Consider the following 24,286-nt stretch of genomic DNA (forward strand, 5'->3'; position numbering starts at 1 on the left):
GAGACATTTTCCTCCATATTTTTTTGGGGAAAAAGTGTGTCTTATGGTCCGAAAAATATGGTAATGCCCCATACACGTGATCGGAAATTCCGCCAGCAAAAGTCCGACGAGAGCTTTTGGTCAGAAAATGCGATCGTGTGTATGCTCCATTGGACTTTTGCTGGCGGAATTTTGGCCAGCAAAAGATTGAGAACGTTTTCAATTTTTCGGCTGGAAAAAGTTCCAATCGAAAATTCCGATCGTCTGTACAAATTCCAACGTGCAAAATTCCTACTCATGCTTGGAAACAATTCAACACATGCTCGGAAGCATTGAACTTCATTTTCTCGGCTCATCGCAGTGTTGTACGTCACCGCGTTCTTGACGGTCGAAAGTTCAGTGAACTTTTATGTGACCGTGTGTATGCAAGACAGCTTGAGCGGAATCCCATCGGAATTCCATTGTAAAAACCATCAGAGCTGTTTCCAACCAAAATTCTGATTGTGTGTACACGGCATAAGTGTAAATTTCAGGCTATATTGTTGGCAAATCTGTACAAGCCATATTGCGCTATGTCATTCTACTCTGCTTCCTTTGAGCGTCTGTCCACATACGAATTGCCATTCCTCACTGATGGGCATGATAGCAATTTACAAATACCTCAATGGTGATCCCAGCATAGAAAGTCTCAGGGAGTGTAAGAGGACACGGGGCCACACAATGAGATTGGAGGAGAAGCGGTTTAACCTTAATTTATTTTTAATTATTATATTATTATTGTACAGAATTTATATAGCGCCAACAGTTTGCTCAACAGTAGGGCAGACAGTACAATTACAATACAAATCCATACAGGAAGAATCAGAGGGCCCTGCTCGTTAGAGCTTACAATCTAGGAGGAAGGGTCAAGTGATACGAAGGGGTAATAATTGTGGGGATGAGCTGATGAAGAAAATACAAGTTGTTGGGTGGAGGCGGGATAGGCTTCTTCGAAGAGAAAAGTTTTCAGGGATCACCTAAATTAGATAGATTTGAAGATAGTCTGACAGATTGGGGTAGGGTATTCCAGAGGATGGGAGAGGCTCGGGAGAAGTTTGGGAGGCGAATATGGGAGGAGTAATTATACAGTAAATCACCCGCGCTATATATGGTAATTAGTGATAAACTTGATGCTGCTGTTATTGACATAAGTCAAAAATGTGAAAAAAATGGGAATACCACAGTGCAAACAAGCTTAACTGGGTAATAGTAAAGTGCTAGTGCTAATATACACTAGATGCTAAATGTGCAAACACAATAAATAAGTGAAATTCATAAACCAGCAATGAAAATTCAGAATGTGCAAAAATGCATTTATACAACTCCTATTACGAAATTGCTTTACCAAGTGCTAGGCTTGAAGTAAATGTGCCAAAAAAACAATAAAAAGATGAGATTCATAAATAAATATGTAGCCAGTGAAAGTTCAAATAAATGTGCAAAAATCATACATACAATTCCAATTGCAAAATTTATTTTGCAAGTGTTGTGCTTAAACTAAATGTGTAAAAAAAAAGTGAAGATTTATAAACCAGCATGTAGCCAGTGAGAGTTCAAATAAATGTGCAAAAATGCATATATAAAGTTCCAATTGCAAAATTTCTTTCCCAAGTGCTGCTGTGCTGACAATTCATAAAGTGCTGAAATGATTGATATCCACACAGGTGACAATGTGCTCCCCCTTTGTGGTTAGACTCACCAAATCCAATGGACCCCTCAAGCAATACTGCATTGTGGGTCAAACAGGCTTAGTCTGGTGAGCAGGATGACGAGACGCCAACTCCAGGATACAATCCTTCTGGTGATGTTTCACACTTGGACATAAGGAGAAAGAGCCCACATAGTATAGATTGTCTTGTTTATTCAGTAGAAATCAAGCTTACAAAGTTCCATAGTAAAAAACGAGGGTGTAGCATCAAAAGACAGTCTGCTAGTTCCAGTAAGCAGCAGGTTCTCTTACAACCTTATATGCGTACCAACGTATATTGGACGAGATGTCTCTGCGGTGCTGTAGTCTGCGCCTGATGCATTTCGCCCCTCCCACAGGGCTTTATCAAAGACACAATATGGGAGGAGGCGATGAGGGAGCTAGAGAGCAGGAGGTCTTGGGAGGAATGAAGAGGACGATTAGGTTGGTATTTTGAGACTAGGCTAGTGATGTAGCTGGGGGCAGAGTTGTGGATGGCTTTGTAAGTTATTGTTAGTATTTTGAATTTAATTTGTTGGGTGAGTGGCAGCCAATGGAGGGATTGGCAGAGATGGGTAGCAGACGGTAAGTGGTTTGTAAGGTGGATGAGTCTGGCAGCAGTATTCATGATGGACTGAAGGGGGGGTAGTCTATTTAAAGGTAAGCCAATGAAGAGGGAGTTGCAGTAGTCAAGGCGAGAGATAACCAGGGACTGAATCAGGAGCTTTGTGGTTCCATTGGTTAGGAAGGGACGTAGTTTGGATATGTTGCGGAGGTTGAGGTGGCAAGCTTTGGAAAATTATTGAATGTGGAGTCAAAATGAGAGCTCAGAGTCCAGGATAACACCTAGAACCCTGGCATGTGGGGATGGGTGGATGGTTGTGCCATTGCTCTTGACAGAGAAGTCAAGGGAAGAGGCATGTGGGGGAGGAAATATTATGAGCTCGGTTTTCGGATAAGTTGAGTTTGAGGAAGTGGTGTGACATTGAGACAAATACAAAAATTGGATATGTTTTACATCAGTGGATCATTATGGAACATCCATGCTGATCGATTGATCTACTGATTTTTATCAAATTTTTGTCGATACTTTTAGCTATTTGAAATGTTTATTGGTTAATATCTATCTATTGAATTTTCTACATAAGAAAAATAATGGAAAATCTAGCTATACTGGTTTAGCTTAGGTGAAATTTACTGTATATTGCATTTGGGATAATCTTCATTAAGACATTTTGGAATGCTGTTCTGAAATCCTGGTTCCTTAAACTGTAAATCAGAGGATTAAGGAGTGGAAGTATCATGGTGTAAAACATGGACACCACTTTGTTACCGGAAAACTGATGACTTGCATTTGGTTGAAAATAATTGAAAAAAATGGATCCATAATATATAATCACCACAGTGAGATGAGGGGTACATGTAGAGAAAACTTTACTTCTGTTGCCCTTCACTTTTATTTTAAGGACAGTTTTGAATATATAGACATAGGGGAAGAAGGTCATTACTAGAGTCCCAGCTCCAAGAAGACCACCTACAAAAAAGATGAGAAGAATGTTGACATATATGTCACTGCAGGAGATAAAAAACAACTGGGGAAGGTCACAAAAAAAACTTTCTATAATATCTGATTCACAAAATGTTAATTTGAAGGCATAAATTGTGTGAACTAAAGAATAGGTAAAACCGAGACACCACACACTGGACACCAGCTGTAGACACATTTTCCATTTCATGATCTCTATGTAATGCAGTGGTTGACAAATGGCAATGTATCGATCATAAGACATGACGGACAAGAGAATAGTTTCAGAGGAAACCAAAAATATAAAGAAGAAGACTTGGGTCATACAAGCTGTTATTGTAATTTTTCTGCTCTTGGTGTGAAGGTCAAATAACATTCGTGGGACGATGACTGAGGAACTACAAAGGTCCAAACCAGCCAGGTTCCCAAGAAAGAAATACATAGGAACATGGAGGCGAGAGTTGGTGACTGTAAGGGAGATGATCAACAAATTACAGAATAATGTCAGAAGATAGATTAGAAAGGAGAAGAAAAACAGAGGTAGCTGAAGAGCAGGAAGGTCAGACAATCCAGAGAGAAAAAATTCATTCAAAATAGTCTGATTCTCCATTGCAACAATACAGCTCACATGTATTAATTATAATTAAAACTTTTAAAAAAACATGCACAGTAATAAAATTCAATTTGCTTTTTGCTTCCATTCACCAAATATATTGATTTCTTTTAAAATCACAACATGAAATGTAGAAATTCTAAAACAAATTCGCAATTGTTGATTTAAAATTCAAAGTTTCTGCAGAATACGTGAACCAACAGTTTAAACACTGGCAGAGGAAAGAATTTCGTAACTCAAAATCTAAGATGCTTGTGGAAACATCATATGTACTGCCCAATGAAGGAGGATTGGAGTCTTATTTATGTTTTGGAAAAGACACTGAAAAAAAGGTTAAAATTATTTCTGCATCCTTCCAAAAATTCATTCACTTTGAAGTCTTTCCCTAAATAATATCATTTTTTTATGGAATCCAAGGAGCTCAACATGTATACCAGGACCCCTAAATAGGTTCCCAGAAACTGAATGAAATTGTAATTATGTGGCAAGGATTCTCTGTGGGAGAATAATATACTTTTCTCTATTCTCCATGCAGAGCTCAGATAGCTGCAACAGCTGCCAGAAAGTATGACACAGTACCTTAAATTAAATACTATTTTATTTATTTGTTTATCTAAAGCATAAAATTTGTATTAAGTGTCAAGTACAGTGGTTCTCAACTTGGGGGTCAAATGACGATTTGCCAGGGGTCACCGAATCCTGGGCTGTTCCTGAAGCCCAAACCGCTCTCCCAGCCTTTTCGCAGCCACCCAGCTGGATTGTACCTGGAGCCCGCGGCCACCCACTCAGCCTGTTTGCAACCACCCATTCAGTTTATGACATGGCTGGGGGCAGAGACTAGAGGTCAGCTGACTGGTGAGGAATGGGAAGTGGGAGGGGCTGGAGGAGACCCTTTCTCCTGATTTTGGCATAGGTGTCACTGCTGCGAGAAGCAACAAATTCAGAGACACAGTGAGTAACACTACCTGTGATTAAAGTTGCCATCAAAAGTCCCCACTACAGTTCTCAGATCAGCAGATGACCTTGATCAAAAGCACATAAGTTGGCTGATCAGAACTCCCCCCAGCACTGCATTGATCCCACCCCCCCCACCAGCACTGCCACTCATACCAACTCCCTGCCAGCACTGCAACTCATCCCACCCCCCACCAGGGAGTAATAGAAAGAAAATAAAAATAGAGAATACATGGAAGGGAGAGGAAAAGAGGGGGGAGGGACACAAGGAAAAAGGGAGAGAAAGAATAAGAGAAAGAACAAGAAAGATGGCAAGAGAGAGGGGTGGAGGAAAAAAAAACAAGAAATTAGGATATATCATAAGGGGTTTTATTACTGTACGAGTGGAAGGAACTCAGAGAGCGCTAAATGTCTGCGTGTTAGGGGCGCAGATTACTTATCTTGCCTTGGGTGCTGACAACTCACACTACAAAAATAAGTTTACTGTTAGGGGTCCCCACAACTTGGGAAATTTTATCAAGGGGTCATGGCACTACTAAGGTTGAGAAACACTGCTATATTGGGATTCATTAAAATTTTGTATATTGTAGATGCATTAAAGTGGTATTCCCCAGCTACTTGCTTATGTGTATTTCACCATAGATGGTAAGTCGGTGGATAGTTATCCATAGGTTGGGGTATCCAACACGTTTCGAAATATGGATGAAAATAATTTCTTCCTCAGGGATTTTTTAGTACTTATAATACTTTTTTCTTGTCTAGAGCACTCCCATAGCCCAAAACAGGACCTCCGTGGGTCCATTGTGTCACCGTTCATGCTGTACAAAGACCGATGGTACATGTCCAAAAACTTTTACACCTTTGAAATGCATGGTGTTATCCAATATAAATGCAGAAATCCAGCCTGCCCCACATGAAAAGCAGCGCTCCTCAATCCTCCCTCTATGGTCTCCAGGTGGTGTGACCCGGAGATCACCAACAATTTCTGTCAATATCCACCAATGTGAAAAATGGGAATGGCCATTCTATGGGAGTGCTCTAGCCAAGAATAGAGTATAATAAGTGGTAAAAAATCCCTAAAGGAAGAAATTATTTTCATCCATATTTTGAAAAGCATTGGATACCCAACCTATGCATAACTATCCACCAACTTACCACCTATGGTTGAATCCACATAAGCAAGTAGCTGGGGAATACCACTTTAATGTGATGATATAAAATATATCTTTTTTATATTGTCTGAATTGCCTTAAAAATCCCCAAAAATGAGGATACACGTTGTTATGATTTACAAGGGATGATGGCAATTACACCCACAACCAGAGGAGATTTTTGTTAATTATTGTAAGTGCATTGTAACATTGTGCAATGTTAAATTTGTTGACCAAATCTATATATTATGATATTTAATATTTTCCTGATATGATTTGGCAAAGGAGAGTTATTGGACCATGAGTGAAAGCTTTAACACAACAACAGAAATGTATTGGTAAATAATATGAAAGTCTAACATGAATGTTACATAAAAGAAACATTATTAAGAGAGCTCTAACATAATACTAAATACAAACAATGAGAGAGAAAAGACATAAGACAAACATTTAGATATAAGTGCAAGAGGTATATTCCATAATTACCATGCTACTGCACATGAGGGCCCCATTCTGGTAACTGGTGTTCCAGAGACTTCTCTCCTCATCCCATCTAGCTTGTGTATATTATTATAGGCCTGTGCCTCATTGGTTTTGCATGTAGTGGCTTTGATTGGTGGGCATCTCTATACCTTTTTAAGATTGGCTAATCTTCAATCCCTATACTTTGCATAAGTCAGCCCCCTTTAACCACTTCAGCCCCGGAAGGTTCACCCCCTTTCCTGACCAGGACATTTTTTGCAATACGCCACTGCGTTACTTTAACTGACGATTGTGCATTTTATTTATTTTTTTAAAAAAACAATATTTTTTACTTTCTGCTATAAAACATATCCAATAAAAAATGTAAAAAATCTAATTTCTTCATTAATTTCGGTCAATATGTATTCTGCTACATATTTTTGGTAAAAAATCCCAATGAGCGTATATTGATTGGTTTGCGCAAAAGTTATTGCGTCTACAAACTATGGGATATTTTTATGGAATTTCTTTTTTTTTTTACTAGTATTGTCAGCGATCAGCGATTTTTAGTGATTTTTAGCGGGACTGTAATGCCCTGTACACACGATCGGACATTGATCGGACATTCCGACAACAAAATCCATGGATTTTTTCAGACGAATGTTGGCTCAAACTTCTCTTGCATACACATGGCCGCACAAAGTTGTTGGAAAATCCGATCGTTCTGAGCGCGGTGACGTAAAACACGTACGTCGGGACTATAAACGGGTCAGTAGCCAATAGCTTTCATCTCTTAATTTATTCTGAGCATGTATGGAACTTTTAATGGCAACTCTAATCACAGGTAGTGTTCCTCACTGTGTCTCTGGGTTCACTGTGTCTCCAGCTCTGTGGTGTCTCCCAGCAGTGACACCTATGCCGAAATCAGGAGATAGGGTCTCCTTCAGCCCCTCCCACTTCACATTTCTCACCAGTCAGCTGACCTCTAGTCTCCGGCCCCCACCCATGACGTGAACTGAATGAGAGGCTGGAAAGGGGCTGAGTGGGCGGCCGCGGGCTCCAGCAACAGCCGGCTGGGCTTCCACAGGCTCCATGGCCACCCTGCTGGGTGGAAGCGAAAAGGTTGGGAGAGTGGTGCGAGCTTCAGGAACAGCCCAGGACCCCTGGCAAATGGTCATTCGACCCCCAGGTTGAAAACCACTGCTCTAGGGTGTCTGGAAAAATATATATATTATTTGGGGGTTCTAAGTAATTTTCTAGCAAAAAAAAATGATTTTAACTTGTAAACAGCAAGTTTGAAAAATAGGCCTGGTCCTTAAGTGGTTAATGGAGAATTCACATAAACCGTATGAATAATGCCACGTACACACAAGTGGTTTTGCTGTCAGAATAAACTCTGAGGGTTTCTCCGACGGAATTCCACTAAAGCTGTCTTGCATACACACGGTCACACCAAGGTCCCACCGTCAAGAACGCGGTGACGTACAACACGTACGACAGGACTAGAAAAAGGAAGTTCAATAGCCACTGCGCCACCCTTTGGGCTCCTTCTGCTAATCTCATCGGAACAGCATACAATAGTATATTAATTAGTTCCGTCTGAAAAATATAGAACATGTTCTCTATCTAAGTCCGTCTGAATTTTCAATGGAAAAAGTCCGATGGGGCATACACACGGTCAGAATATACCATGAAAAGCTCCCATCTGACTTTTTCTGACGGACATTCCACTCATGTGTACGCGGCATAACAATATATGGTATTCTATGTGTAACAAAGAATCTTAATCTAAATAGAATATTCAAACATAGAAACTTAAATAAAAAATCTGTTCAGGTTTTGAAAACAGTATGGTAAGAAAGTCCATGATACTCAATATCAATTATAAAGCTATAAATGTGATTTTAGCATCATTTGGTATGATCACAACACGTTGCTCATATGTCCCATGCTGCATGAAGTTGTTTTTGTCTGCCCATTTTGTAGGCTATGTGTTTTTCATTTTCAGAATCAGATTGAGTTATAATACTTCAGAAACGTTAGGTGCTGGATAACTTTCCACTTTCAAAGAATAGTCAATATGGCCGTAAAGAGAATATGCATACTTACGGGTCTGAACTTGTGGGCGAGACGATACACATCCATACTTAGGAGAGACATGGCCGGGTCAGGCTTATAAATGCAGCCCATGATAATATATATGAGCCTGAATACCGCATTTCAGTAGCATTTTATATGTGAGCAGCTCCATAATATGTGATAGTGTGCCTTCCTGAGAACAGCGCAGATTATCGTTGGTGATTATTTTGTTATTTTTTTGTCTCAGCCTCTTCCCAGATTTTGCCCCTGATAACTCCAGCAGAGATAAATTCTGGAGTTATCTATGGGGGGGGAGGGAGTCCTCTTTGGAACATCAGTTCGGTGACGGCAAGTCTGATGTAGAGAAAATTAAAGTAAAAAAAAATAGAATGTCGGTGCAACACTTTAAGTCACAATACAGTATTATTTGCTCCACACACATATATTTATAATGCAAAAATTTCCCCTGACATCTCCAGAGCACACAGAAATGTAAATGTGCTCTGAATTCATATGAGACTAATCTTATGATGTGGCTCCTAGGTGTAAATTAATCTCTACAGAGAAAGAAGCGTTGTCTGAATTATTTGATCTCTCCACCAGACACAAGCCAATCAATGTTATAAATAAATATGTGCTACATTTTGATGATAAAAGTTTTTCCAATGTTGGAAAGGAAAAGCTGTGATGCTAAAGTACAATTAAATAAGTTAAAATTGCAATTAAATAGGTTAAAAGTAAACCCAATATAAAAAAAAAGCAAAAAAAAACCGGAGCAATAAAAAATAAATAAATAATGGATTAGTCTCACTTTAAATCAATCTTAATGATTGTTGTAATTTCTGATTTAAAAAAAAAATGCAAAACTATATAGGTATTATTGCTAAAATAATCAGGAAAATTGTTCTTGTTGAGGACAAGACGGCACTTTTATAAATTGCAGAAGTAGGTAATATAAAGAGTGCAGGAGTCAGGAGTAGATGATTTACACAGTGTAGGAGTAAAAGTAACATATAGAAGCCTTTTCTGCCCCCACCTAACAACAGAACTTTTATTTTCTCCATCAATGGACCCCCCCCCCCCAGTTATGACCTTTTGTATCACTTGTCCCTTCCTTTTAGATTGTAAGCTCTAATGATCAGGGCTCTCTGGTTCCTACTGTATTAAATTGTATTGTAACTGTACTGTCTACCCACATGTTGTAAAGTGCTGGGCAAACTGTTGGTGTTATATAAATCCTGTATTATAATAATAATAATACAGAAAGCAGGAGTCAGGAATGAGTAACATACAGAGTGTAGGGGTAAGGAGTAGGTAACATACATGCAGGGGTAAAGAGTATATACACCCTATTGCAAAGCAGTGCCCCCAGGAAGCATTTAAAAATGTACACACCTACATATACACACATACAGTACATACCTACTAACAGCGGTATACAAACATAGATACATAAAACCCACATTTATCCAACTTGTTGACCCAATTGGGTCAACCCACTTGGTTGACCTAAGCATCTCCTATGGTTTTCTTCATATGAAAGGTTTAACTGCTTAAGGACCAGCAGCTGTCATTATATGGCGGCAGGTTGGCTCTCCTGGGAGAAATGTCGTAGGTGTACATTGGCCACTTTAGGAGCGATAGACGGCGCAGTGCCGGAGCCGATGCGTGTGGCTGGTGGCCACCTGCGATCGCTCCACAGAGAGCCATAACGGGGATCCGTCAATGTAAACAGACAGATCCCCATTCTGTCTCATCCCCCCACAGATAGAAACACCTCCCAGAGAACACATTTAACCTCTTGATCGCCCCCTTGTGTTAACCCCTTCCCTGCCAGTGACATTTACACAGTAATCAGTGGTATTCCTACCACTGCTAAATGTGATAGTTCAACTCAGGGCTGCTAGAACAAAACAAAAATCCATTGAAACAGGAGTAATCTTCTGTCCTAAGCAATACTTGTCCCCCCATCTATCCCCTTGAACACTTATGGCATTCTACAGATCCTTTGGGGACGTTAAATAAAACTACATTAACAACTTCAGCCCTGGAAGGATTTGCCCCCTCAATGACCAGGCCATTTTTTGTGATACGGCACTGCGTCGATTTAACTGACAATTGCGCGGTCGTGCGACGCTGTACCCTAACAAAATTGACGTCCTTTTTTTCCCACAAATAGAGCTTTCTTTTGTTTATATTTGATCACCTCTGCGGTTTTTATTTTTTTGCGCTATAAACAAACTAAGAGCAACAATTTTGAATATTTTTTTAAAACTATTTTTAAAAAAGAGGAAAAAATTGTGTATGGACTGCCGTACATGTACGGCGATTCGCGCAGGGGAGCCAACCTGCCGCAGTTTCACTTTGGCGGCTGGTCGGGAACTGGTTAAATGAAACTACATTAATAATCACCACGTGTGTATACCTAGCCAAATATACATTACCTTTGTTAGGTGTGTGCATTTGTGTATACAGTATATACATCTATATGCATCTACTTTATATGTAAACACTTTTTCATGAGCTCGCTGAACCTGGAAAATAGAACTTATAGACAAAAGTTATTACCCCTTTCCCTTTCTTTAACACAGAAAAAAACAAACAATATCACATTGTTCTTTTCACATCATAGGCCTTAAAATTACATAGAATCTATCCATCATTAGCAGCGCTCATCTAGTGTCTACACACACCATGTTGTTGGAATTAACAAAGAACTGTTTGTGTCTGTTCTCCATCTTATAGGCTTAATTAAGGTTACTTAATAAGAATTGCAATATGGCGATTATATCCTTCACAAACATAAGTGTTGTTTGTCTTTGTTATAACTATGTATGGTAATATTCTAAGATTGTAACGTTTGCTGACGCAGAGAATAAAGTTAAGTCCCATGAGCTGCTAGCATACGCCCAGACTTATGACTCCTGTAACTTCCTCTTTTTACTACTATTAAAAGCTAAGTCTGTGGTCACTGGGTGTGACTCCTCGCTTGAATCTATGCATGTAAGGACCTCACCCATATGTATCAATAACCATGAATAAAGCTTCTACCTTGTTACGGACCGGGAGTCTTGATTGGTCTAAGGTGACCAGGAGATTTTCCTGACACACCTCTTTATCAATAGTTCAGAAAATTTCTTATAAATGCTACTATCAAAGGAATAGTTCATATGTCATAGATCTTAATAAAGGTGATTAAGGAATAACCAGATCTTTAGTAGCCAACACCACACCTTATGAAGTCCACTCCCCTTTGGTAATGAACTCACAAGATCTATGAACATAATGCGTCTTTGTATTTATGGTTCTTTGGTATTTGCGTGCAGTCCCACTGGTCACTGGAAGTTCAACATGGCACCTCATGGCAAAGAACTCTCTGAGGATCTGAATAAAAGAATTGTTGCTCTACATAAGGATGGCTTAGGCTATAAGAAGATTACCAATACCCTGAAACTGAGCTGTAGCATGGTGGCCAAGACCATACAGTGGTTTAACAGGACAGGTTCTACTCAGAACAGCCCTCACCGTGGTCGACCAAAGAAGTAGAGTGCACGTGCTCAGCATCATATCCAGAGTTTTTGGGTATTAGACGTATGCGTGCTGCCAGCATTGCTGCAGAAGTTAAAGGGGTGGGGGGTCAGCCTGTCAGTGCTCAGACCATACGTTGCACACTGCATCAAATTTGTCTGCCTGGCTGTCGTCCCAGAAGGAAGCCTCTTCTAAAGATGATGCACAAGAAAGCCTGCAAACAGTTTGCTGAAGACAAGCAGACTAAATCCATGGATTACTGGAACTATGTCCTGTGGTCTGATGAGACCAAGATACACTTATTTGGTTCAGATGGTGACAAGCATGTGTGGCGGCAACCAGGTGAGGAGTACAAAGACAAGTGTGTCTTGTCTACAGTCAAGCATGGTGGTGGGAGTGTCATGGTCTGGAGCTACATTAATGATGCTGGCACTGTGGACCTACAGTTCATTGAGGGAACCATGAATGCCAACATGTACTGTGACATACTGAAGCAGAGCATGATCCCCCCCCTGCGGAAACTGGGCTGCAGGGCAGTATTCCAACATGATAACGACCCCAAACACCTTCTAGACAACCACTGCCTGGCTAAAGAAGCTGAGGGTAAAGGTGATACACTGGCCAAACATGTCTCCAGACCTAAACCCTATTGAGCATCTGTGGAGCATCCGCAAAAAAAAGGTGGAGGAGCGTAAGGTCTCTAACATCTATCTATCTATCTATCTATCTATCTATCTATCTATCTATCTATCTATCTATCTATCTATCTATCTATCTATCTATCTATCTATCTATCTATCTATCTATCTATCTATCTATCTATCTATCTATCTATCTCAGTTAGTCATCTGGAACAATACATACAGTATGTATTTGAGCATATTTTAAGCACTTTAAAAGACAGTCTTCTGAAATGGGAGTCATTTGATATCTCGTGGACAGAACATGTTTCTTTCTTCTCACACCTTATACCCTGTAATATGTGAGTTTTGCTGTTCTATTTGTTAGTCAGCAACTACATCTGGTGAGTGAAAATTTCTGCTTAAGGTGGAGGCGTCACTGGGTGTTTTGACTGCACCGGTGGGGGATCACCATTTGGATACGTTTATTTCAATACATTTATTTATCACTTGGCACAAGGTTCACCATGAACTTTTTTTTTGTTTTGTTAAATTTTTTAATTATGAACTTTTCTAATTATTTAAGATATTCAGCTTACTGAGCGCTGCAATCTCCGTCTTAATTTTATCTAGTGTTTATGTATATCTGCACTCATTGCATGCTGCTATTTTACCATTAACCAGCGACAGAACATTTTCTCATATATCTATCTACGCCTGAACCCAGTAGTGCACCGGAATAGTGCACTTTTAGTGAGTGTATTTCTTTTTACAATAAATTATTGTTTCATTTGGAAAGCACTATGATCTATTTTATCATATTTTGGGCATACAAGATGATATGCTGAATACAACCAAGAGGGAAATTCCAACCAGAGAAAAACCGACACTCCCCTATATGGGAAAAAGTGCAATTTGACCAAAATATGGAGTAGGTCAAATCCTTAAGGGGAGATGCTAGTGGTGGTGGTTGTCAGAAGTGGGTACATCATCTTTTGACCTCTTCCTACCTCTTACCCGTTAATTATATTTAAGATTTAATATCTCAAAGATATGATTTGGGTTAAATGAGAGTTCTTTGACCATGAATGAAAGCTTTAACACAATAACCACATTTATTGGTGAGTAGTTGAAAGTCTATCTAATACACAACCATCTATCTATAGTCTACAGCAAGGAAGAAAATATTTGGTTAAAATAAGAGAATTACTTGAAGGAAGTACAGAGTATATTCCTTAAAACATTAATCTGCAAACATATTTTTATTATAAGTAAAATACAGACCTTTCCCATAATTACCCTTTGCACCAAGGTTCCATTCTGATGGTTGCTCAACATAAAGTGTGTCTTTTCCTCCAATCTAGTCTTTGTATATCATTACAGGCTGATGCCTCATTGGTTGGCATAGCGTGGCTCTGATTGGTGAGCTTCCCTATTGCTGGTTAAGGACTGGCTACATCTCCAATCCCTATACTTTCCATAAGTCAGCCCCCTTTAATGCAAATCCTTGTGACTATTCTGAGCAGGAGATTAACGTGAATGTTCCTGGGAAGTTAAGTATTGATTACGGGTTGGCCTCCATTGCATATCCCAGCATGGCATCCTTTGAAATAAGTATGTGTAAAACAATGAGGTTTGCATCCCATTGCTTGTATACATAAGCCTAGGCACCGAATTGTCTGGTCTACCAGAGATTTCTATGAAGATAATGCTATGCCCTACATAGATATAAGCTAAATGAACTATATTCATAATTACAATATTTTACAGCTATTAATGGAGATTTCACATAAACTCATAAGGCAACACTACCCCTTCCCCATGGAGAATCTGGTGTGGTGATTTTCCACCTGCTGGGAATATTACTATCAACGACTTGGGTATTTGCGTGCGGTCCCACCAAATACAGAATCCTCCTCCAATTAAAATATATATATCACTCCTGAGATACAACTCATGATAGGGATCGTCCACTGGAAGCAAGTTCTCCTCCTGTTTAGATGATCAGGTTCTTTAATCTGGTGATGGTGGTGGTGCCTGTAGAGCCATACAGCTGGCTTCTCAATATGTTGACTGTTTTCAGAGGACAAAGTTCCAATCAGAGGAAGTCAGAGGCAGCGCCAGTGGCTGGTCAATAACAGTGGCATGATTCTGAGTCCAGGAGATCCTCAGTGATCTTCTCTCACTGTAACGAGCTGACAACCGCTTACTGCAGCTTCTTGCCACATGCTCCCCACCGTTCTAAAGAACTATTTTTTTACCTTCTATTTTTAATTGTCAATATATAGAATTTCTTCCAAGTATATACTCAATCAGTTGATTATTTAACTATTGATTATGTGCTTAGGAATTGTATCTATATGTGGTGTAGCACTTTTTTTATACATTTATGCTAATGCCCCGTACACACGGTCGGATTTTCCAACGGAAAATGTGTGATAGGACCTTGTTGTCGGAAATTCCGACCGTGTGTGGGCTCCATCACACATTTTCCATCGGATTTTCCGACACACAAAGTTTGAGAGCAGGATATAAAATTTTCCGACAACAAAATCAGTTGTCAGAAATTCCGATCGTGTGTACACAAATCCGACGGACAAAGTGCCACGTATGCTCAGAATAAATAAAGAGATGAAAGCTACTGGCCACTGCCCCATTTATAGTCCCGACGTACGTGTTTTACGTCACCGCGTTTAGAACGATCGGATTTTCCAACAACTTTGTGTGACCGTGTGTATGCAAGACAAGTTTGAGCCAACATCCGTCGGAAAAAATCCTAGGATTTTGTTGTCAGAATGTCCGAACAAAGTCCGACCGTGTGTACGGGGCATAAAAGTACTTCTTTTTATTAGACTGAGGAGTTGCTAAGCATATGAGCCATCAATAAAGGAAAATGTACATCTTTGCCAGCACACCAAGGATCAACAATTACTGAGCACTCCTTCTATACATGTGCTGTTCGTTTTGTTCCGAATTAATATTCAGGCTAATTTTTTGTTGTTCGGAGATTTAGATATATCAAAAATACCCGATTTACACTATAAACAAAGTTTACCAAATACGCCGAATAATGAAACTAAATTCGTCCAAATTTCCGAAAATTCTAATTGAAATTCAAATCAAATTTTAAATCAAATTCCATTTGAATTCGAACTGTAAACATATTTCTGAAATCAAAGAGTACCATTTCAAAATAATGCAGTTTTTGTTAAGCCAAAGGTGATTTAAAGAGTGATTGTAATCATTTGATGAAGATTTTTCTTTTGCTTGGCACATTCAAATAGAAAAAAAATATAACATTTTTGTTTTGACGATTCTAAATTTATCGGTTTGAATGATTCAAATTAAAAAAAAAAACAAAAAAACAGAAAATTCAAAGAAATTCTGAATACAAATTTTTAATACGAATTTTGAATACGAATCCCGAATAAGAATTTACTGAATCAACCGATTATAACAAAACGAAATAACTAGATTAACAAATCTAAACGAAACAAATTATTATTTTTTCCATCATGCACATGTCTAACTCTATCCTTAGTGCGTTTCCTCCCTGGCCACTGCTCCCATCATAATACCAGGCGCATGGCTGAGTTTTGTAGTGGAATGGTCCTCCCATTCCACTACAAAACTCCTCAGCCATGCGCCTGGTATTATGATGTGCAACTGAGAGACTAGTTCCCCGTTAAGTCTGCCTTGCTCTCGATTGACAGAGCATGGCTGTGTGTGGTAGAGATGTGCACACAAATCGATTCGTATTTTCAGAAGTTATTTCGGGAAGATACAGATTACGTCGGTATGTTATCTCGGGTGCTTCAAAGGTTAAGACTTAGTTCACACTGCTGTGACCTCAAAGTCATGCGAGTTCCAGCGCAACTTTGCATTGCAACCTGCTTGTGAGTTGCTTGCAGCTTGATGAAACTTCAATGCACCTTTAATGCGACTTTGATGTTTTACAAGTTCGATTTGGCCAATCATAACAACACAGAGTGTGGCACATATTACTGAACTGACAAAACCCTCTGAAGTTGCAAATGAATTAAACAAATGAATACAAGTGAATTTGTTGTTACATTATAATTAATTTCAAATTTGTTGAAATTTTACTTTTGTGATTCTCAGATTGGGATACTATAATCTATATCTAGAATAATATTAACTCCGAAAAATGACAATCTTGTCCAAATTTCCATACATAAACGCATTGCACATGTCTAGTCGGTGGATCCATACCGATTCAGTCCAATAGCAGCTTTGGAATACTACCTTTGCAAGCCACTGACAATCAAAAGTAAGGCAGATCTGATGGGGAATTATTCTCAGTTCCCCATCACCCAGTGACTTCAGTCATTTACCTGATATGGTCATTGCTATATTTGTGTAATGCAGCATCCCCAGCCCCTTTGTTTACAGTTAGCTTTTGGCTCCAGCTGAATAGAGTTGGGAATAGAGCCCTTTGCAGGAAGCTTAGCCACCTCTTTAGCACCTATTGGGTTATACATATATATATATATATATCATTGGAAACATTCCTCAGAGATTTTAGTCCATAGTGTAATATTGTAATTCATGAGGGGCATTCATTTATGTATGGAATGTATAACGGTATTTGCAAGAAAGGAGAGCAGTGTGTATGGCGCTATGTGCATGAAATGAGCACAGTGGGTATGATGTGGGTAGTATGTGAAGGAGAGGAGTGAGGCGGGAGTAACATTGTCCACTAGACATGTGCACTGCCAAAAATTTGTTAATTTTCGTTTCATTCCTTTTTAATTTTTTTTGGTAAATTTGTAAAATCGAAAAATCAGAATTCGAAAATTCGGTAATTCGAAAATCCTAAAATTCAGAGATCCAAAAAAATTCGGAAATTCAGAAATCTGGAAATTCAAAAATTTGAAAATCCGGATATTTGAAAATCAAAAAATTGGAAAATCCGAAAATAAGAAAGAAAATCAGAAAATTTGAAATAATGACTAACTAACTAATAATAACTAACTATTAAATTATAGGTATTGTAATTTCCTTTCAAATTTGGCTCTTAGTGAACGTAACAAATACAAATTTATCTGAAGTTACGAATTATCCGAAATAACGAATGCCACATCTAAACACATGGAACGGAACGAATTAAACATAAATAATAATAATAATAATGAAAAGTAATTTGCTACTTTCCATTTATTTAGATACAGCATTTGGTATTTCAGATAATTCGTAACTTCGGATAAATTCATATTCGTTACGTGCACTAACAGCCAAAATTGAAAGGAAATTACAATACCTATAATTTAATAATTTAGTAATAGTTAAGTTATTATTGGTTAGTTATCATTTCAGATTTTCAAATTTTCGGGTTTTAGAATTTTTGGATTTTCGGTCTTATTTTCAATTTTTCGAATTTCCAAATTGCCGAATTTTTGAATTTCCAAATTTTTGAATTTCTGAATTTTATAGTTTACGAATTTTTGAATATTTGAATTTCCAAATATTCGTAAAAATTTGTTAAACGGGTTTTCGTTAATTTGGATATTTTTTGAATTAACGAATTTGTTAAAATTCATTAAAAACGAATTAGGAACGAAACAAATTGCCCATGTCTACTGGCCACTATACATGGGAGAGGCGTGTGGAGTATATGACGGCGGGTAGTATGCACAGGAAGGGAGTGCAGAGTAAATGACAGGGTGTGTGGAGTGGGGTGCAGAGTAAACAAGTCCTAGTTTAATGCTCCATCACTGCAGGACTACCGGACAGTGGCATTCATAGAGGCAGCAACTAATGTTAGCTGCAGACACACAACACCAGTGCCTACCACCCTCCTGCGCACTAACCCTCTTCTATGCCTCCTTGCCATCTTAAAAGAGAAGTATGGGATTCATTTTTATTTTGGAATTATACTTACCTAGGTCTGATGCTGCATCTGTCCCCTGGTGGCTCTAACACTAAGAAAAAAACGGAAGGAACTACTGGAGTGTATGTCCTTATCAGTGGAATCTCAAAGGCTGGTTAATTATCTCCCTTCCCGCCTGGACGTAGCAGGCACAGCAGCCAGCAGTAGACTTCTAAACTCAGTCTGCAGCTGGCATGAGATCACACTGATGGTGATTGCTGCAGAGTGCTGGAGTAGATGCTGGGGAAGGGAGGGATTTTTTTTTAACCTTTTTAAATTTCACTTCACCATCACCATCATTTCCAGCTTGGGAGAAAAATCAGAAGACTGTCTTTTAAAGTGCTTAAAATATGCTCAAATACATACTGTATGTATTGTTCCAGATGACTCCCTCTTATATGATCATAAAAAAGCTCAAATGATCAGCGCATCCCATCCAGATAACAAATAACCACATGATTGAGTTTTTCCTCACTGATTGTTGATTGCTTTAGGGTGCATCAAAAGTAAATGTCCATAATATCACATGGTCAGACCATTGACCATGATCAATTGACTAGATAGATAGATAAATAGAGTATCTCACAAAAGCGAGTACACCACTCACATTTTTGTAAATATTGTATATCTTTTCATGTGACAACACTGAAGAAATGACACTTTGCTACAATGTAAAGTAGTGAGTGTACAGCTTGTATAACAGTGTAAATTTGCTGTCCTCTCAAAATAACTCAACACACAGCCATTAATGTCTAAACCACTGGCAACAAAAATGAGTCCACCTCTAAGTAAAAATGTCCTAATTGGGCTCAATTAGCCATTTTCCCTCCCCGGTGTCATGTGACTCGTTAGTGTTACAAGGTCTCAGGTGTGAATGGGGAGCAGGTGTGTTAAATTTTGTGTTATCGCTCTCAATCTCTTATACTGGTCACTGGAAGTTGAACATGGCACCTCATGGCAAAGAACTCTCTGAGGATCTGAAAAAAAAAAAAGAATTGTTGCTCTACATAAAGATGGCCTAGGCTATAAGAAGATTGCCAAGACCCTGAAACTGAGCTGTAGCACGGTGGCCAAGACCATACAGAGGTTTAACAGGACAGGTTCCACTCAAAAAAGGCCTCGCCATGGTCGACAAAATAGGTTGAGTACACGTGCTCAGCGTCATATCCAGAGGTTGTCTTTGGGAAATAGGTGTATGAGTGCTACCAGCATTGTTGCAGAGGTTGAAGGGGTGGGGGGTCAGCCTGTCAGTGCTCAGACCATACGCTGCACACTGCATCAAATTGGTCTGCATGGCTGTCCTCCGAGAATGAAGCCTCCTCTAAATATGATGCACAAGAAAGCCTGCAAACAGTTTGCTGAAGACAAGCAGACTAAGGACATGGACAACTGGAACCATGTCCTGTGGTCTGATGAGACCAGGAAAAATTTGGTTCAGATGGAGTCAAGCGTGTGTGGAGGCAACCAGGTGAGGAGTACAAAGACAAGCGTGTCTTGCCTACATTCAAGTATGGTGGGAGTGTCATGGTCTGGGGCTGCATGAGTGCTGCCGACACTGGGGAGCTACAGATCATTGAGGGAACCATGAATGCCAACATGTACTGTGACATACTGAAACCGAGCATGATCCCCTCCCTTCGGAGACTGGGCCTCAGGGCAGTATTCCAACATAACGACCCCAAACACACCTCCAAGATGACCAATGCCTTGCTAAAGAAGCTGATGGTAAAGGTGATGGACTGACCAAGCATGTCTCCAGAAATAAACACTATTGATCATCTGTGGGGCATCCTCAAACAGAGGGTGGAGGAGCGCAAGGTTTCTAACATCCACCAGCTCCGTGATGTTGTCATGGAGGAGTGGAAGAGGACTCCAGTGGCAACCTGTGAAGCTCTGGTGAACTCCATGTTCAAGAGGGTTAAGGCAGTGCTGGAAAATAATGGTGGCCACACAAAATATTGACACTTTGGGCCCAATTCGGACATTTTCACTTAGGGGTGTACTCACTTTTGTTGCCAGCGGTTTAGACATTATTGGCTGTGTGTTGAGTTATTTTGAGGGGACAGCAAATTTACACTGTTATACAAGCTGTACACTCACTACTTTACATTGTAGCAAAGTGTCATTTCTTCAGTGTTGTCACATGAAAAGATAGAATAAAATATTTACAAAAATGTGTGGGGTGTACTCACTTTTGTGAGATACTGTATATATATATATAGATTAAATTCTGGTAATGTAAATAAAAAAATATTCATAGTTTGGCCTGGTTTGTGTGTCACTGAGGGATAAAATAATTCAGAAATTGCTTCATTTTCCATTGAGATTAATTTCTACTCAGCAGATTAGCCTCAGATGAGTTTACAGCTAATATACACTCTTGTGTGCTCTGGAGATGTCAGGGGGAATTTAAGCATTATCAATATATGTGTGTGGAGCTGTTCTGTGATTCAAAATGTCACACCGATATTCCATTACATTTCTTTAATTTTCTTCAGAGAAAAGTCTCCACATCGGGCCTGCTGCCACTGAACTGAATGTATCTATGCATGTATCAGGAGCAAAATCTGTGAAGAAGCTGAAACAATAAAATAAAAAAACTGAATTGACTTTATAGGTACTGGGTCTATTAGACATTATTATTATTACTTAACACGAAAGGGAGGACCACCACCTTGCCAACATCCAAGTATTAGAATTGTATATTTTTTATTTTTTTATTATTATATTACTTAGAAACCTCAACCTAGTCGAAGAGATAGGATATCCTCTATATATATTTTGTGTTCCCCAGATTTTGTTTCCATGATAGGACAGAAAATATATTAATTGTAGCACCATTTTTATTCCATTTAGAGGCAGAAGGAACACTTGCAATCTACTGTGATAAGGTCTGCCATTCTGGCAGCCATTACATTGATCTAAGCTCTGTGGGCAGCAGCCATTCTCAACCTTTTTACCGACAAGGAACCCTTGAAATAACTTTCAGATCTTTTCAGAACTTGGGTCAGTGGGGAAAAAATAACTATTACGTTGGTCAGCAGTGGGAAGAAAGTCAACCCAATGCCGCATACACACGATCGGACTTTCCATCAACAAAACCGTGGAATTTTGTTCGAAGGGTGTTGGCTCCAACCTGTCTTGCATACACACAGTCACACAAATGTTGGCCAACAATTACGAACGTAGTGATGTACAAGACGTACATGATATCTCCATTACTAATGCTAGTTTTACAAGACCAAGCGCTTCCGGCTCGTCCTTGATTCCTAGCATGCATGTTTGTACTTTGGACTTTTGTCCGACGGACTTGTGTACATAAGATCGGAAAGTCAGACAACACACATTTGTTGGCAGAAAATTTGAGAACATGCTAGCCAACATTTGCTGGCGGAAAGTCCGCCAACAAATGTCCGATGGAGCATACACATGGTCAGACTTACCGCCAACAAGCTCACATCCAACATTTCCCGTAGGAAGATCCAATCGTGTGTACGCGGCATTACAGTAATGGTCAGAATGCTACCCTTACAGGGCTGGCTAAAAGGATTATTAATATCATGCTGTTGTTCTGCCACGTGGTGTTGGCCCCAGAACTAGGAAGGCACCATCCTAGGTAGGTCAATAAAGTCACAGCTGAAGGTACCCCTAGTCTCTGGAAGAACCCTAGTGTTCCACAGAACTCTGGTTGGGAATGACTGGTGTAGAGAATGGAGGAAAGCTGTTAACCGTCCTGTTGGTGTCCGGTGAGTGGTCTCTCAGTTGTAGCTGTTGTTTATTTCACACATTTTATGCTTTTAAATAAAATTTTGTTAATCAGATATTATAGAAAGTTTCATTGGCACATAATTAAGACTTTTCAGTCAGTTTCTGAGAACCTAGTTTGTGTTCTTGGTCTACAGGTTGGATTCCCGAATTCCATAAAAAAAACAAAAAAAAAAACTATTTAGGGAATGTAAATACATTTTTGAAGGATGTAGGAATAACTGTAACATTTTTTTTCAGTGTCTTTCATGATCCAAAACATAAGACTCTGATTCTCCTTTACCGGGCAGTGAATTTGATGTATTCATCAAGATCTGAGATTTTGGGCATTTGCTATTGTTGGGACTGGCTCATTTTTTCTGCAAAAAACTTTGAACTTTCAATCTACAATTGCAGATTTGTTGTGGAATTTTTACATTTGATGTTGTGATTTGCAAAAAAATCTATTTATTCCATGAACTGCAGCAAAAATTACTTTATATATTATTATTATCATCATATTTATATATAATTACTGCACATCATTTCTTAAATATTTTAAATATAATTATCAAAAGTGATAAATGTTGCATTATGGGGAATCAGACCATTTTGAATAAATTATCTCTCTCTGGCCTGTCTGACCTTCCAGCTTCTCAGATCCCACTCTTTCTCTTCTTCCTGCTAATCTACCTTCTGACAGTCACCTGGAATTTGTTGATTATCTCCCTTATAGTCACCGACTCTCACCTTCATGTGCCTATGTATTTCTTTCTTGGAAATCTGGCCAGTTTGGACCTCTGTTGTTCCTCGGTCATCGTCCCACGCATGTTATTTGACCTTCACACCAAGAAAAGAAAGATTACAACAACAGCTTGTTTGACCCAAGTCTTCTTCTTTATATTTTTTGTTGCTTCTCAGAGTTTTCTGTTGGCCATCATGTCCTATGATCGATATATCGCTATTTGTAAGCCATTGCATTACATAGAGATCATGAGTTGGAAAGTGTGTCTGTGGTTGGTGTCCAGCGTGTGGTGTCTCGGTTTTATCTGTTCTTTCATTCACACGTTTTATGCTTCTAAATTAATATTTTGCCAATCTGATATTATAGAAGGCTTCTTTTGTGACTTGCCTCAGTTGTTTCCAATCTCCTGCAGTGACACCTACATCAACATTGTGATCGTCTTTTTCTTGGGTGGCCTTTTTGGAGTCGGGACTCTAATGTTGACCTTCTTCCACTATGTCTATATATTCAAAACTGTCCTAAATATAAAAGTGAAGGGCAAAAGAAGTAAAGTTTTCTCTACATGTACCCCTCATCTCACAGTGGTAATTATATACTATGGCTCATTTTTCTTTAATTATTTTCAAGCAAATTCAAGTCATCATTTTTCTGATAACAAAGTGTTGTCCATGTTTTACACCGTGATACTTCCACTCCTCAATCCCCTGATTTATAATTTGAGGAACCAGGATTTCAGAAAGGCGTTCCGAAATATTTCAAGGAAGATCATCTCCAGTGCTATATAGATTTAACCAAAACTAAACCCTTACAGCTAGAATTTAAAAGATATACTAGTACTTTTCATATGTAGATAATTAAGTAGGTATGGGTAGGCAGGGATTACTTCCCCTTTAATTGGGAACCCACCCAGTAGGTGGGGAGTGAGGTGGTCCTCCTTACTAAGACATGGGAGAAGTTTAGTCTGAGTGAGAAGTTAGACAGTAACACAGTATCCAAAACACCGTAGCAAGACTGATAACAGGAAAAAAACCCTGGGAATCCATTTTCCCATCCCTGAGGAGCCTACATTGGCTAACCATAAAGGATCAGATCACATTCAAGACCCTCTGCCTCACCCACAAATGCCTACATGGAAACGCGCCTCAATACCCATGCAAGAAAATAAAATGCTATGTACCTTATCGCAGTCTTCGACCAACCCACCAAAACCTCCTCCACGTTCCCAAATCCCACTACAAAACAAAGGGAGAACGAGGATTCGCAGTCCAAG

At 39.2% G+C, this 24,286-nt stretch overlaps 1 protein-coding gene across 1 annotated transcript; it reads right to left on the reverse strand.

Moving 5' to 3' along the window:
• Nucleotides 1-2,883: 2,883 nt before the first annotated feature.
• Nucleotides 2,884-3,840, reverse strand: LOC141147893 (olfactory receptor 8G17-like). Its single transcript, XM_073635055.1, has one exon. It carries the CDS (start codon nt 3,838-3,840, stop codon nt 2,884-2,886), a length of 957 nt encoding a protein of 318 aa, XP_073491156.1.
• Nucleotides 3,841-24,286: the final 20,446 nt, after the last annotated feature.

This window comes from Aquarana catesbeiana, linkage group LG06 (genome assembly GCF_042186555.1).
Source record: "Aquarana catesbeiana isolate 2022-GZ linkage group LG06, ASM4218655v1, whole genome shotgun sequence".
NCBI classification, from domain to species: domain Eukaryota; kingdom Metazoa; phylum Chordata; class Amphibia; order Anura; family Ranidae; genus Aquarana; species Aquarana catesbeiana.

What these genes read in the sequence shown, in the direction of transcription:
- LOC141147893 (XM_073635055.1), bottom strand. Translation starts at nt 3,840, where the DNA reads ATGGAGAATCAGACTATTTTGAATGAATTTTTTCTCTCTGGATTGTCT.